Genomic DNA, 12,381 nt, shown 5'->3' with positions numbered 1-12,381 from the left:
CCATGAAAAAACATGGAGGAACGTTAAGTAAATATTATTAAGTGAAAGAAGCCAATCTGAAAAGCCTACATACTGTATGATTCCAACCGTATGACGTTCTGGAAAGGGCAAAACTATGGAGACAGTAAAAACATCAGTGGTTGTCGGGGTTGGGATGGGAGGGATGAATAGGTGGAGCCCACAGGATTTTTAGAGCAGTGGGAATACTCTGTATAATACTGTAATGGCAGACATATGTCACTATACATTTGTCCAAACCCATAGAATGTACGACACTAAGAGTGAACCCTAGAGAACAGAGGTATGGATACCAAGGGGGGAGGGTGGTGGGATGAATTGGGAGATGGGGATTGACATATATACATTATTGATACTATGTGTAAAATAGATAACTAACGAGAGCCTGCTGTATAGTACAGGGAACTCTACTCAATGCTCTGTGGTGACCCAAATGGGAAGGAAATCCAAAAAGGAGAGGATATATGTATACGGATGGCTGAAAAAAAAAACCCCCAAAAAAGAGTGAACCCTAATGTAAAATATGGACTTCGGTGATGATGTGTCAATGCAGGTTCATCAGTTGTAACAAATGTACCCCTAGTGCAGAATGTTCATTTTAGGTTTTGGAGGTAGCTGTGTGTGTGTGGGGGGTGGTTAGGAGGTATATGGTAACTCTGCACTTTCTGCTCAGTTTTGCTGTGAGCCTAAAAACTGTTCTAAAAAAAAAAAAATGAATAAATTTTACTTTTTGAAAATGTAATCGTTTTGACATTGAGAACATAAATACTTAAGTAACACTTAAAAATACCATTAACACATTTACTAACAGGGAAAAAAAAGGTGACTACATTGTTCAGGCAAAAAAGCTGGTAACCTAGCTGAAAGAATAGCATGATCTCTGTTATATAAAATAAACAAAATAAACAGATATAGAAAAACATCTGAAGGGATACACACCATATTGTTAATACCAGTTTTTTATTTATAGGGTGATAAGGTTATGGATATTTTCATTTGGATATGATTTAATTTTTTTAAGTTAGCAAATTTCTTGCACGAAAACATAAATAAAAGCAAAAAGATTATATAATTATATAATCTTTACATAAATAAAAGCAAAAAGATTATATAATTTTATAATTATATAATCGTTACATTAAGTTACTTTTTCATCTTATTAAGTTTGTAAACTCTTGGAAGACAGGAGCAATAACTAGTGTATCTTTGTGCTGCCACATTAGGGATATGCATATCTTTACAGTAGACAGGCTTTGAGGACTATAAAGTGTTCCCACATAACCGTGTGGTAGGTAAGATAGAGTATGCTGATAGGTGGGCGTGCTCTCCCACCACCCAAATATATGTCCACATCCTAATCATCATAACCTATGAATACTACCTTATAAGATTAAAAAAAGTCAATATTACATTTTAAGGCAAAGGATGTGATTAAGCTAAGGATTCTGAGAAGACAGGGAATGTGAAGATGGAGGCAGACATTGGAGTGATGAGGCCACACGTCCAGGAATGCTGGGGCAGCCACAAGAAGCTGCAAGAGGCTAGGAATGGATTCTCCCCTGGAGTTCCCACAGGGAACATGACCCTGCTGGATTCTGGCCTCCAGAACTCTGAGAAAATAAAGTACTGTTGTCTTCAGCTGCCCAGTTTCTGGGAATTAGTTATGGTGGCCTCAGGAAGATATTCCCATCTTAGCAACAGCAACTCTTAGGCACAGCTCTGTGCTTAATAGTAAATTTTATAGCTAGTAGGTGGCAGAGAAAGGATTCACAGCCAGATCTTTTGCCTCCAAGTGCAGAGCGCTATTCTTTCTATTGCTCAGTATTTTCTAGAGACTGTTTATTCAAATGGGTAATTGAATCATTCCAATGGAAAAAACCTGCCAAAATAATTTTTGGTATAGATCATAAAAATAAGACAATTTGTTGAATTATTTTTTAAATGTATTTATTTGTGATATCTTTGGCATTTGATATATGCTATAAAACATACAGAAATCTAAGAAATAATGAGACACCATCTATGATATACTTCAAAATTCAAGTGACATAGTTTTAGTTCTAATTTTTTGTTAAGTTTTTATTTATTCATGGACTGATTTCCCTTTGACCTTTCTAACTTCTTTAAAGGCTTGATTTGATTACCTTGACTGAATTATCTCTTTTCTAGCCTTAAGATTCTAAAACCAGAGTGAGACCTAGCCACTGAAATAATAACTTCTTTACCTGGAATAAACGAATATTTTGCTCGAAATCCTAGTCCTTCAAGTTCTTCATCAGAACTGAACTTAATCCACATGAATCTCCCTGTTGATCTAATTAATGGAGGGCTTTTCACACCACAGTAACGATCTACAAGTGGAGAGAAACCAAACGGCCCATCTCGAACTTCCAAGTTATCAAACCGACATTCAAATGATGGTTCTATATAATAATGTTCATCAAAGGTCAACTCTATTCTTTGACGTGGAGCAGCTAGAAAATAAGAGTAAGCAAATTAGGGCAACGCAAACAAGAAAAAGTAAAAATGGCCTGACACAAGTGAGAAAAGCACAACAACTGCTCTGTTACTGTTTCATAGATGAGGATCATAATGAGAACTGTTATATATAAAATTCATGATAAATGTTACATTGTATATTAATAATATAATCATAATGCTACTCCGTAGAACTATAGTAATCTTTCCCTTTGGCATAATGTTATTTATTAAATTGAATGTACTTAATTGATTAAAATTAGAGTTGAGAAGCTAATGCTTAGTTCATGAGATACAATGTACCATGATGAATAGAAAAACAGAAGAAATGAAAGAAACATATAATGTAACTATGGACATAAATTTGCAGAAAGGCTAATAAGAGATACCAGTAAGCTTAGGTTTCTTATCAGAGAAGTTTCTCATATATACTGATGCATCTAGTTAAATTATATTTTAGGAGATCCAAAATTCCTATAAAATTTCAACCATTATTTTTTTAATGTCAGTATTAAGAAATATTTATAATGACTACAGTTTAATTAAAATACATATTTAAATTTTGTTCAAACTGGTTTAACCAGGGCACTTAACCAATATATTTAGTTTTACAATAAGTAAAAATTCATCCAACGAAAGACAGAAATTGGTCAAATACCTTCCAAAATGTAGATACATTCCTTGTTTGGTGGATATGAGTCAGGATAATTTGGTGAAGCAAAATGACCTCCATTGCTGGTTCGAACCCAAATGCCACACTGGGTTGCAGGAATGTGCTTGATTCCAATATTTTGTCCATCTTAGGGAAACATGTAAAACATCACTTATAGTTCCCCCCACAGCTTCCCCAAACAACTGCCCACTCTGTTACACACACATATATATAATTTTTAAGAACCACTGACAAATTCAGCATAACAAATTGAATATAGAAGTGAAATGAAGGTGAAGATGGTATGCTGTGCTGGCTAGAAGCATTTGCTCTAGAGGACAAGTTTGCCATGTATAAGAACGGGGAAATAAAATGCGTAGATTTTACAAGGGCAAAACCATGTGGGAGAATCTGCTAAATCAGTAAAACTCTATAAAATTCAATTCTGACATAAAAATAAAAGGACCCCAGGAATTTATCTCTGGTGTGGTACCTCTACATTTAGTTTAGGACGAAGTCAAATAAGATTCAAAGATTACCAAGGGATTTTATTTTAGTTAAAGGTTGTAGATTGAACACATGCATTTGGCTCTGCTCCTTCTTCAAAGTCCACTTAAACGACAGTAAACAATTTTTTTAAGGGCGTAAACCCATAAGTACAAAGAGGTGGATGCAATAATAACAACTGGCAGCACTAGGTATCTCTGGCAGTGGGCGAGGAGGTGGTAAAGTTGGGCTTTTTAAAAACATGAGGCTTGGTTAAAAGTCTCTTTGGAAGCAATTTGATTTCTAATACCCTCCCCTACTCCACAAATCTAAGTAGCTGCTGCTCTATCACCATATTAGAAAATGAGACTATTTCTTTGGAGAAGGTACACAGGGTTGCTGGACCAGGGGACACCAGGCACAGCTGAGGGTAAAAATACCAACCTGAAAACAGGGAGATGAGGTGAATGTTAACATGCTGAACCACACCTCCCGTCTCTTCCCCCACTCAACTTCCCAAAGGCCTCTTGATCAGATGTAGAGCCTCTAAGCAGGAAATGGAATCTTAATCTTTTCTGGGGAATCTAATAAGCCCAAAGAAAAAGACTCAAGGATGTGAACTTGGTCACTCACCAGGGAGGGTGGCAGTAAAGAAGCCCTGTCTACACTTGCAGACAGCTAACGAGCAGATCTGCATGCTCCTCTCATAACTATGAAAGGCATTCAAGGAGCACCAGACATTTGACGAAAGCCTCTAATATGAAAAACAGATTAAAAACAAACAAAAAAGCAACTCTGAGGATACAAAGATTATAGAATATTAAAAAAAAGCACTAAACAAAACGATCATTTAATCTCCTCAGAGAACAAGAGAGTACAGTTGACCCTTGAACAACATGGGATTGAACCGCGTGGGTGTGCTCACTACTTGGTCTGCAGTCAGCTGAATGTGAGGATGCGGAACTGCGAATACAGAGGCAGGTTTTGACTATGTGGGGATCAACACCACTCAGCCCTGCATTGTTCAAGGGTCAAATGTATATCGATAAGACAAGAACAAGGCATACTCTAAAAAACAGAATATTTAGAAAACAAATGAAAGCTTTTAAAAATAGAAGAAATGAAAAAAATATCACGTTTGGAGCAGAGGTCCATAAACTATGGCCCTGGACCAAATCTGGCCTGCTGCCTGTTATTGTAAATCAAGTTCACTGGACTATATCCATGCCCATTCATGTGTGTACTGTACTGTCTATGGCTGTTTTCACCCTACAACTACAGATCTGAATAGGTGCTCCTTCGACTACAAAGGTCTTCAAAACCTTATATGATTACTATCTGGCCCTTTATAGAAAAAAGTTTTCCAATTCTTGGTTTAGCAGATAAAGTTGAGGAAGTCTCAGTGTAGACTACTGAGAAGAAAACAGTTAAAAGAGAAATGGAAAACAGAAAAGATTTTTTAAAAAAGTAACTTAATAATAAGAGTTCCTTGAAGACAGAAGAGAGAAAAACGGAGAAAAGGGAATTTTTAAAATTAAACAAGAAAAAAGGGAAAGAAAAATTTCCTACATCCAAAGACAAAATTTTCATATTGAAAAAGCCCAATGGGTGAATTGACGTAAACCCTGAAGAGATGTAACCAGAATTATAACAATACTGATGCGGGTGCTGTGGCACAAAGTTAAAAGAACACTTGTATGTGGTAGGTGGTGAAGAGGAGGTGCATGAAACAGATCAATTCTCATCCCGCATGGTGGGAAAATTATTTTCTACTACCTGAAACTGAAATAACCAAGAAGAGCTGTATGGTATGTTATTTAGAAGTATGCAGGAAAATACCAAAAGAATCAGCTATGAGTGGCTATCTCCATGGAGAAATGGGGTGATAGGCTGGGGGACTGATTTTTCCTAATTAACTTTATAGAATGCTTTGACTTTTGTCATGTGTATGTATAACTTTGATGAAAATAAAAATAAGTCAGGTTATTTAGGAAATGTACTAAACTCTGACATGAATATCTGGCTCAAAACTCACACTAGCTAATCCTCTTTCATAAACAAGGACAATTAGAACAGGTCCCCAGGGCTTTGAATAAGCTATTGATGGAAACGTTTCATTTGTCTACACTGGAAAAAGGGATTTTAATTTTTGCCTAGTGATAAAGCATGAATCTCATTTGATTTTTGGACATAATCCATAGTGTTCTAGGAGTCACTAGTTATGCCAATTTTTTAAATTTATCAATGCAAGACTTTATGTTAACAATTTACTCTGGCTAACTGCAGCTGAACCTAGCCGAACTGAGGCTGACAGGTTGATGGAAAGCCTCAGGTCACTGGAACACCCCAGAGGGATTATGGTAATAGTACTCAAAAGTTGAAATCCTTCCAAATAAGCCATCCCACTGTCCTGAACATGCAGTAAATTAGCACTGTAAGGTCTTTACCTTGGGTCTTTTGGGCCACAGCAATCCCTTCCACTACAAGTATTGTTATTAACAACACTAGAGAAATAAAAGAGAAGAGAAGTTAAAAAGTTGAATCTACATTAGATTTTACCAAGTTTATAAGAAAAATCAGGTGACAAAAAAAGATGAACTAAAACTCCCTATTTCTTACTAACATTCACTCTCAAGATTTTTAAGTGTTAAATGTTATGTTGAGTTACTATTTGACACTTAAGAGAACCCAAGAAAAAATGTAATTGGTATTATACTCATTTATACAAGCATTAATAGTACATTTTCAATTTATGATGGATTGAAAAACACATACTTTTTTTTAACAACAAACTAAGCTGACCCCAATTATCCCATATTTATTTTACTGTCTCCTCAAAGACTTTACATGCATAATGGCTAGCTTTGCAATGTATTATGCCAGTAAAAGTTCAATTAGATTATTTGACTTGTGAGAACACTCATAATAAAGACAGAAGTAAGGGGGCAGCAGTTTCCTAGAAATCAATTTAAGACACTCTATAGCTGTGCGGTACAGCGCTGTGTCCTGCATTACGAAAGCTAGCATTATTTAGAAAATGGAGCTTCTCCCCACCCCCCGCCCCCAAGTTTAACATTTCTGATACCCAATGAACAATATATTGTTTTGTATATGTTTGTGTTTTGAAGACAACATGTTATTTTTAAGAATGATGCACTGATATCTTTTACTCTCCCTTTCAATGGAAACCACACTATCAGCCTCCTGTGTAAACTGGAGTTTTTATTATTCATTCGGTCAGCAAGCACATACAGAGTACCTACTGGATACCAGGCACTGAGGATACACAGATTGAGGCAGGGGAGAAATACAGCAAAACAGTTAAAAGAGAATGGACTTCAGGAGTTAGGTGGATCCAGGTTGGGGTTCAAGTTTTGCTCTGTACCAGCTGTGAGGCCTTTCCAACTCAGTTTACTTATTTGTAAAACGGGGATGTTGTGCTAATAACACCAACATCACAAGGTTGTTGCGAAGATTAAATGAGGTGATGCACACTGCACAAAGCCCTTTATATGTGCCAGGCATTCTGCTAAATAAATGATAGATTTTAGGACAAACTGCCATCCTTAAGGAGTCAACCTATTGTCAAAGACAACCCACAATACAAGGTGAAAGGAGTTTAACAGGGGTCATAACAGAAAGCACAACTGAAGCAGAAAAGGGAACCATTCATTCAGCTGGGGGTTAAGAGGAATAGAGGAAAGCTTTAGAAAAAAAAGGTATATTCTAGTGGGACTGGATAGAACTTCTACCCAGGAGAGGGAGAAAGAAACAGCTTAGACAAAAACATGGAGCCATGAGCACTTATCTATAGGCGATATTAGTGAAATTCTGAGTACAATAGTACAGTTAGCATGTGGAGGGGAAAGTGGTACATCAGGTTAGAAATAGTAGGATGAGATCCAACTGTAAAAAGCCTTGAATACCATGCTAAAGAGTTTGGACCTTTGACTACAAGGAGAAATCACTGTGAGTTTTTAAACTAGAGAGTGACATTATCACATCTGTGTTTCAGACCACTAATCTTCATGGCTGTGTGGAGTCTAACTTTTTAAAAAGAGAGGTCATTTAGGAAGCAAAGATGATATGGTCTTGAAGCAGAGCAGTGGTAGTGTAAATGGGAAGGAGGAGATATTTATAACATGATTCAGATATAAAGTCAACTGCAATTGGTGACTTAAAGGATGTCTAGGGGTGAGGGAGATGGAGGCACTAAAGAGATTGCTAGTTAAGTGACTGGTAGATGGTCAAGCCATTGTTCACTCAGTAGCATGTACCCAGCATCTACTACCCAAAGTCACCAATATACAAAGAGTTCTTGTCATCTTACGCTGTTTACATCTTATAATCTAATCATACATCTTCATCTTTGGTTTCCTGTATCCTTGTTGACCTTTGTTTCCTGTCTTCTCTCAACAACTTTAATTTCCCCTCCCTTTCTTTGGTTGCTAGCAGTGTTGAAGATCTCATGCTATGTAGGAACAATCCTTCCTTCAAACTCTTAACATCCTGGCACTGGATCAGAGTTAGAGGAATGGATTTTGAACCGTTTTTAAAAAACAAAAAACCCAGAAGATTTCTGATCAAAAAGAAAAACTAGGGACTTCTCTGGTGGCGCAGTGGTTGGGAATCCACCTGCTAGTACAGGGGACACGGGTTCGAGCTCTGGTCCAGGAAGATCCCACATGACGTGGAGCAACCAAGCCCGTGTGCCACAACTACTGAGCCTGTGCTCTGGAGCCTGCGAGCCATAACTACTGAGCCTACGAGCCACAACTACTGAAGCCTGCACATCTAGAGCCCATGCTCCGCAACAAGAGAAGCCACAGCAATAAGAAGCCCACACACCGCAACAAAGAGTAGCCCCCGCCCATCACAACTAGAGAAAGCCTGCCCGCAGCAATGAAGACCCAACACGGCCAAAAATAAAGATAAATAAAATACATTAAAAAAAAAGAAAAGAAAAACTAGGGAATTCCCTGGCAGTCCAACGGTTAGGACTCTGTGCTTTCACTGCCAAGGGCCTGGGTTCAATCCCTGGTTGGGGAACTAAGATCCTGCAAGCCATGAGGCACAGCCAAAAAAAAAAAAAAAGGCTTCCCTGGTGGCGCAGTGGTTGAGAGTCCGCCTGACGATGCAGGGGACACAGGTTCGTGCCCCGGTCCGGGAAGACCCCACGTGCCTCAGAGCGGCTAGGCCCGTGAGCCATGGCCGCTGAGTCTGCAAGTCCGGAGCCTGTGCTCCACAACGGGAGAGGCCACAACAGTGAGAGGCCCGCGTACCGCAAAAACAACAACAAAAATCTAGGGTAACGTTAGATATTTGACAATTCAGCAAATATCACAACCATCTGTACCAATGTATCTTGATAGAGGACACTATTCCCCAACGCATATCATCCCAGTCAGGTGATACAGAACTGGTCAAAATTTTGTGATTATACCTTTCCTCCTGATTCACGGGCATAACAATTTACCAATTTTTAAATTTATAATTCACAGTATTTAAGCAAGTAATACAAAACCAGGCAGAAAGGGAAAGTAAGAAATCAACAAACTGAAACCAGGAGAGCAACAGTAAAACTACGGTAAAAAGATGAATTGTGCCTAGAAAATTATTCTACATAATGACTAATAAAAATTTGGCTTTGTAAAACACTTGATTTATGGAATTTACACAGAATATACAACTGAGGTAGAAAAAATCACATTAAAAATAAAATTACAAGACCAAATAACCCTATTAAATCTTCTCTACTTTATTTAGGGTGTTGCTCACAATTTCCCCCTGCCAAATGTTTAAAACAGCTATTCACAACTCTTATCAACCAAATGAACTGTTGCCACTGAATTAAAAAAAATGATATATAAATAAGGCAAATTTGCACAACAGTTAGGGACAGAAATATTTAGTGATAGCTATGGTGATATAGTGGTGACTATTAATCATTCTAAATTCGGTATCATAAGAAACAGTTTTCGCTTAGTTGTATAACAGGATCTTTGTAAGCTGCTTGCTATAATCAGGCTGAGACAGTAAAACAAACTCTACTGATGCCAAACATTGGAATTATCTAGTACATGAAACAGTGCTGTCATGCTCTGTTCTGTCCTTAATTCCAATCTATGTGCCACTTGTTCCCTTCTTTCTCTTACCAAAAGGGTCAATAATTTCTCAAATCCAGAGATACCTCACACTTTGAATTCAAAGACAACGTACCCAGGAAGGCACTAATTCTTTAAGGCAGAAATATATGCCAAAATAAAAATTCTAAACTCCACAACCACAGAGTTTGGTTATGCAGAGAACCGCCTGTGATCTGATGCTTGGAAAAAGGTACTGTCCACCACTTATGACCTCACCTCTGGTTCTGGAGTTTAATGTAGTGTAGTTTAATAACCAGTGTACAGATCTGACTTAAAAATGAAGGCTTAAATGATAAAGACAGGTGATAGTCAAGGTATTAAATACAAATCCTCCAAGGTACTCCTTTTAACCCTGAATCATGGTTATCAGAGTTCTCTACTGCAATCCTGTCCCCAGACCTTCCAGTTTAAGGCCGTACTTTCCAATCAACTAAAAATCAAGGTCAGGTTTATTCCTTCCACTGTTACTTAATAGTGGCAACTCTGGCCAATGCAATAAATACTGGAAAGGAGACAAAATTATTATTTATAGATAATGTTATTTTAAAACCTAGAAGTCCCAAGAGAATTACTTGGAAAATGATTACACCTATTAAAGGAAGAGAGTAAGGCCAAAATAAATTAAACAAACAAGTAAGTAAATAAATTTAATACAATGGAGAATATGTTTTGGATAATAAAACAATGTAAAAGTAACATTTCTTCCCAGTAAGTCATACAATATTTAATGATGTTTTAATAAAAATCTTAGTGTGTTTTTTTGGTACTTAAAATGCTTCTGATGGTCATCTTAAATACTTTTTTATAGTGGCCAAGGAAAATATAAAAATAAAAGACTAAAATACATAAAAATAATATACTTACTATAAAGCTACAGTAATTATAAAATGTAGCCACGGTAGAGGAAGAAATAGATGATCTGTCAACAAACATTACTAGCGTCCACTGTATTTCAGGCAGTGAGTCAGTCCCTGGAACTACAATGAACCAAGAAGACATGGTCCTTATTCTCAAGGGGCCTTTAGATAAGAAAATGGAAGAGGAAAAGCTCAGAAACAGACATACATATCCCAGAATTTATTAAAATATATGTGATATTTGAAACACTTGGTGAGAAGACAGTTTTAATAAATGGTTCTGGGATAACTTGTTAATTATTTGGAAAAAAAAAGTAGGTCCCTACTTCAAGCTATCAATAAGTAGGAAAATAAATAGCAGATTGAAAAAAACATTATATTTATACTTTTGGGAGAACACCTTCATTTACAAAAGACAGGAACATAAATAAAAACTACAAACAGATGGGATAAAAGATTATGCCACCAGGAAAACGTGCCAAAAAAATGCAGAAATTCTGCCTTACTAATATTAAAAAGAATGTAGATTCTAGTGTTGGTCAGGATATAGGAAACTGACTTATTCTGCCACTGGATTGTAAACTGGCACAGCTTTTGGGAGGTTAATCTAGTAATATATATCAAGGCTTAAAAATGTACAAATCCTACTCAGCAGTTCTTCCAGATCTGAGAAATGAATCATTGGGACAGTAGTTCTCAGACTTTAGTGTGCATCATATTCATCTGGAGGGCTTATTAAAATAGACTTGGTGGGGGGTTACTTCCAGAGATTTTGATCCAGTAGGTCTGGGGGTGGGGCTTGAAAACTTGCATTTTAACAAATTCCCTAGTGATGCTGAAGCTGTTGGCCCTGGCACAACACTTTGAAGACCACTACAACAGGAGAGTGACAGTACACTGAAAGAAACAGAAACAAGTTGCCTGTTTTCTCCTTTGGTGACAGTAGGAGCACGTGTGGGCCAAGATGGATGGGGCGGGGCAGAGGGTGGGCACAAGGAGTTGATGAGTTGATTTTGGAAATGCTGGTGAATGCTCTACTACATATATGTATGTATATGTATTCTTATAATGTCCCTACAAATATCTCTTGTTTCTGAACATCTACACTTGCCACGGACCTCCCTCTGCTTCTACAAAATAATGTTCACACTGCTAAAAACCTGCTTTTTCTAGGAACTCTCCCAAGATTAATTTTATTAGATAGCATTCATACTTTTCACTTCTGTAACTCTCTATCTCTGTATGGTTTTGTTTCTTTCACTGATTTTGCACACTCCTATTATGTTAGCATAAGGTTTGGCATGAGTAATAAAAAACCCAAACTAGTAGTTTAAACAAGATAGAGTATATTTCTCTGACAAGTAAACAAACTGTGCAGGTAAGTAGTCAAGGGCTAGAGTGGTGGCTATACCATTACTAGGGACCTAAGCTCCTTCTGTCTTATTGCTCAGTTGTGCGTGACTTTCATTTCCAGGCTCATCTTATGGTCCAATATAGATGCTAGAGTGCCAGGTTCCATATCTTCTTTACAGCTACCATGTCTGCATTACAGTCAGCAAGAATGAAGAAATGACACAGGGCATTCCTCCTTCCTTTAAAAACTTTTGCCCAGAATCCACAATGATCTCAAAATAAAAATTTTAACTGAACAACAGATATACCACCACTTCCCCAAAGTTGAACCCACATCTAACTGGTCAGACTTATTTAGTCACATGGCCACACTTAATCCTAAGGAAAGCTG

General features: G+C 37.3%; 1 protein-coding gene across 3 annotated transcripts in view; it reads right to left on the bottom strand.

The window, feature by feature from the left end:
* NETO2 (neuropilin and tolloid like 2) overlaps positions 1-12,381 on the bottom strand; it is a 72,236-nt gene that overhangs the window by 54,481 nt on the left and 5,374 nt on the right. For all 3 annotated transcript variants that reach the window (XM_004264869.4, XM_049703690.1, XM_033418876.2), the window contains exons 2-4: positions 6,082-6,138; positions 3,155-3,295; positions 2,244-2,492 (exon numbers count right to left, since the gene is read on the bottom strand). In XM_004264869.4, coding sequence (XP_004264917.1) covers positions 2,244-2,492; positions 3,155-3,295; positions 6,082-6,138 — 447 coding nt within the window. The remainder of the gene's footprint in view (positions 1-2,243; positions 2,493-3,154; positions 3,296-6,081; positions 6,139-12,381) is intronic.

This window comes from Orcinus orca, chromosome 20, assembly GCF_937001465.1.
Source record: "Orcinus orca chromosome 20, mOrcOrc1.1, whole genome shotgun sequence".
NCBI lineage: Eukaryota > Metazoa > Chordata > Mammalia > Artiodactyla > Delphinidae > Orcinus > Orcinus orca.
This window is presented reverse-complemented; position numbering and strand designations above follow the sequence as displayed.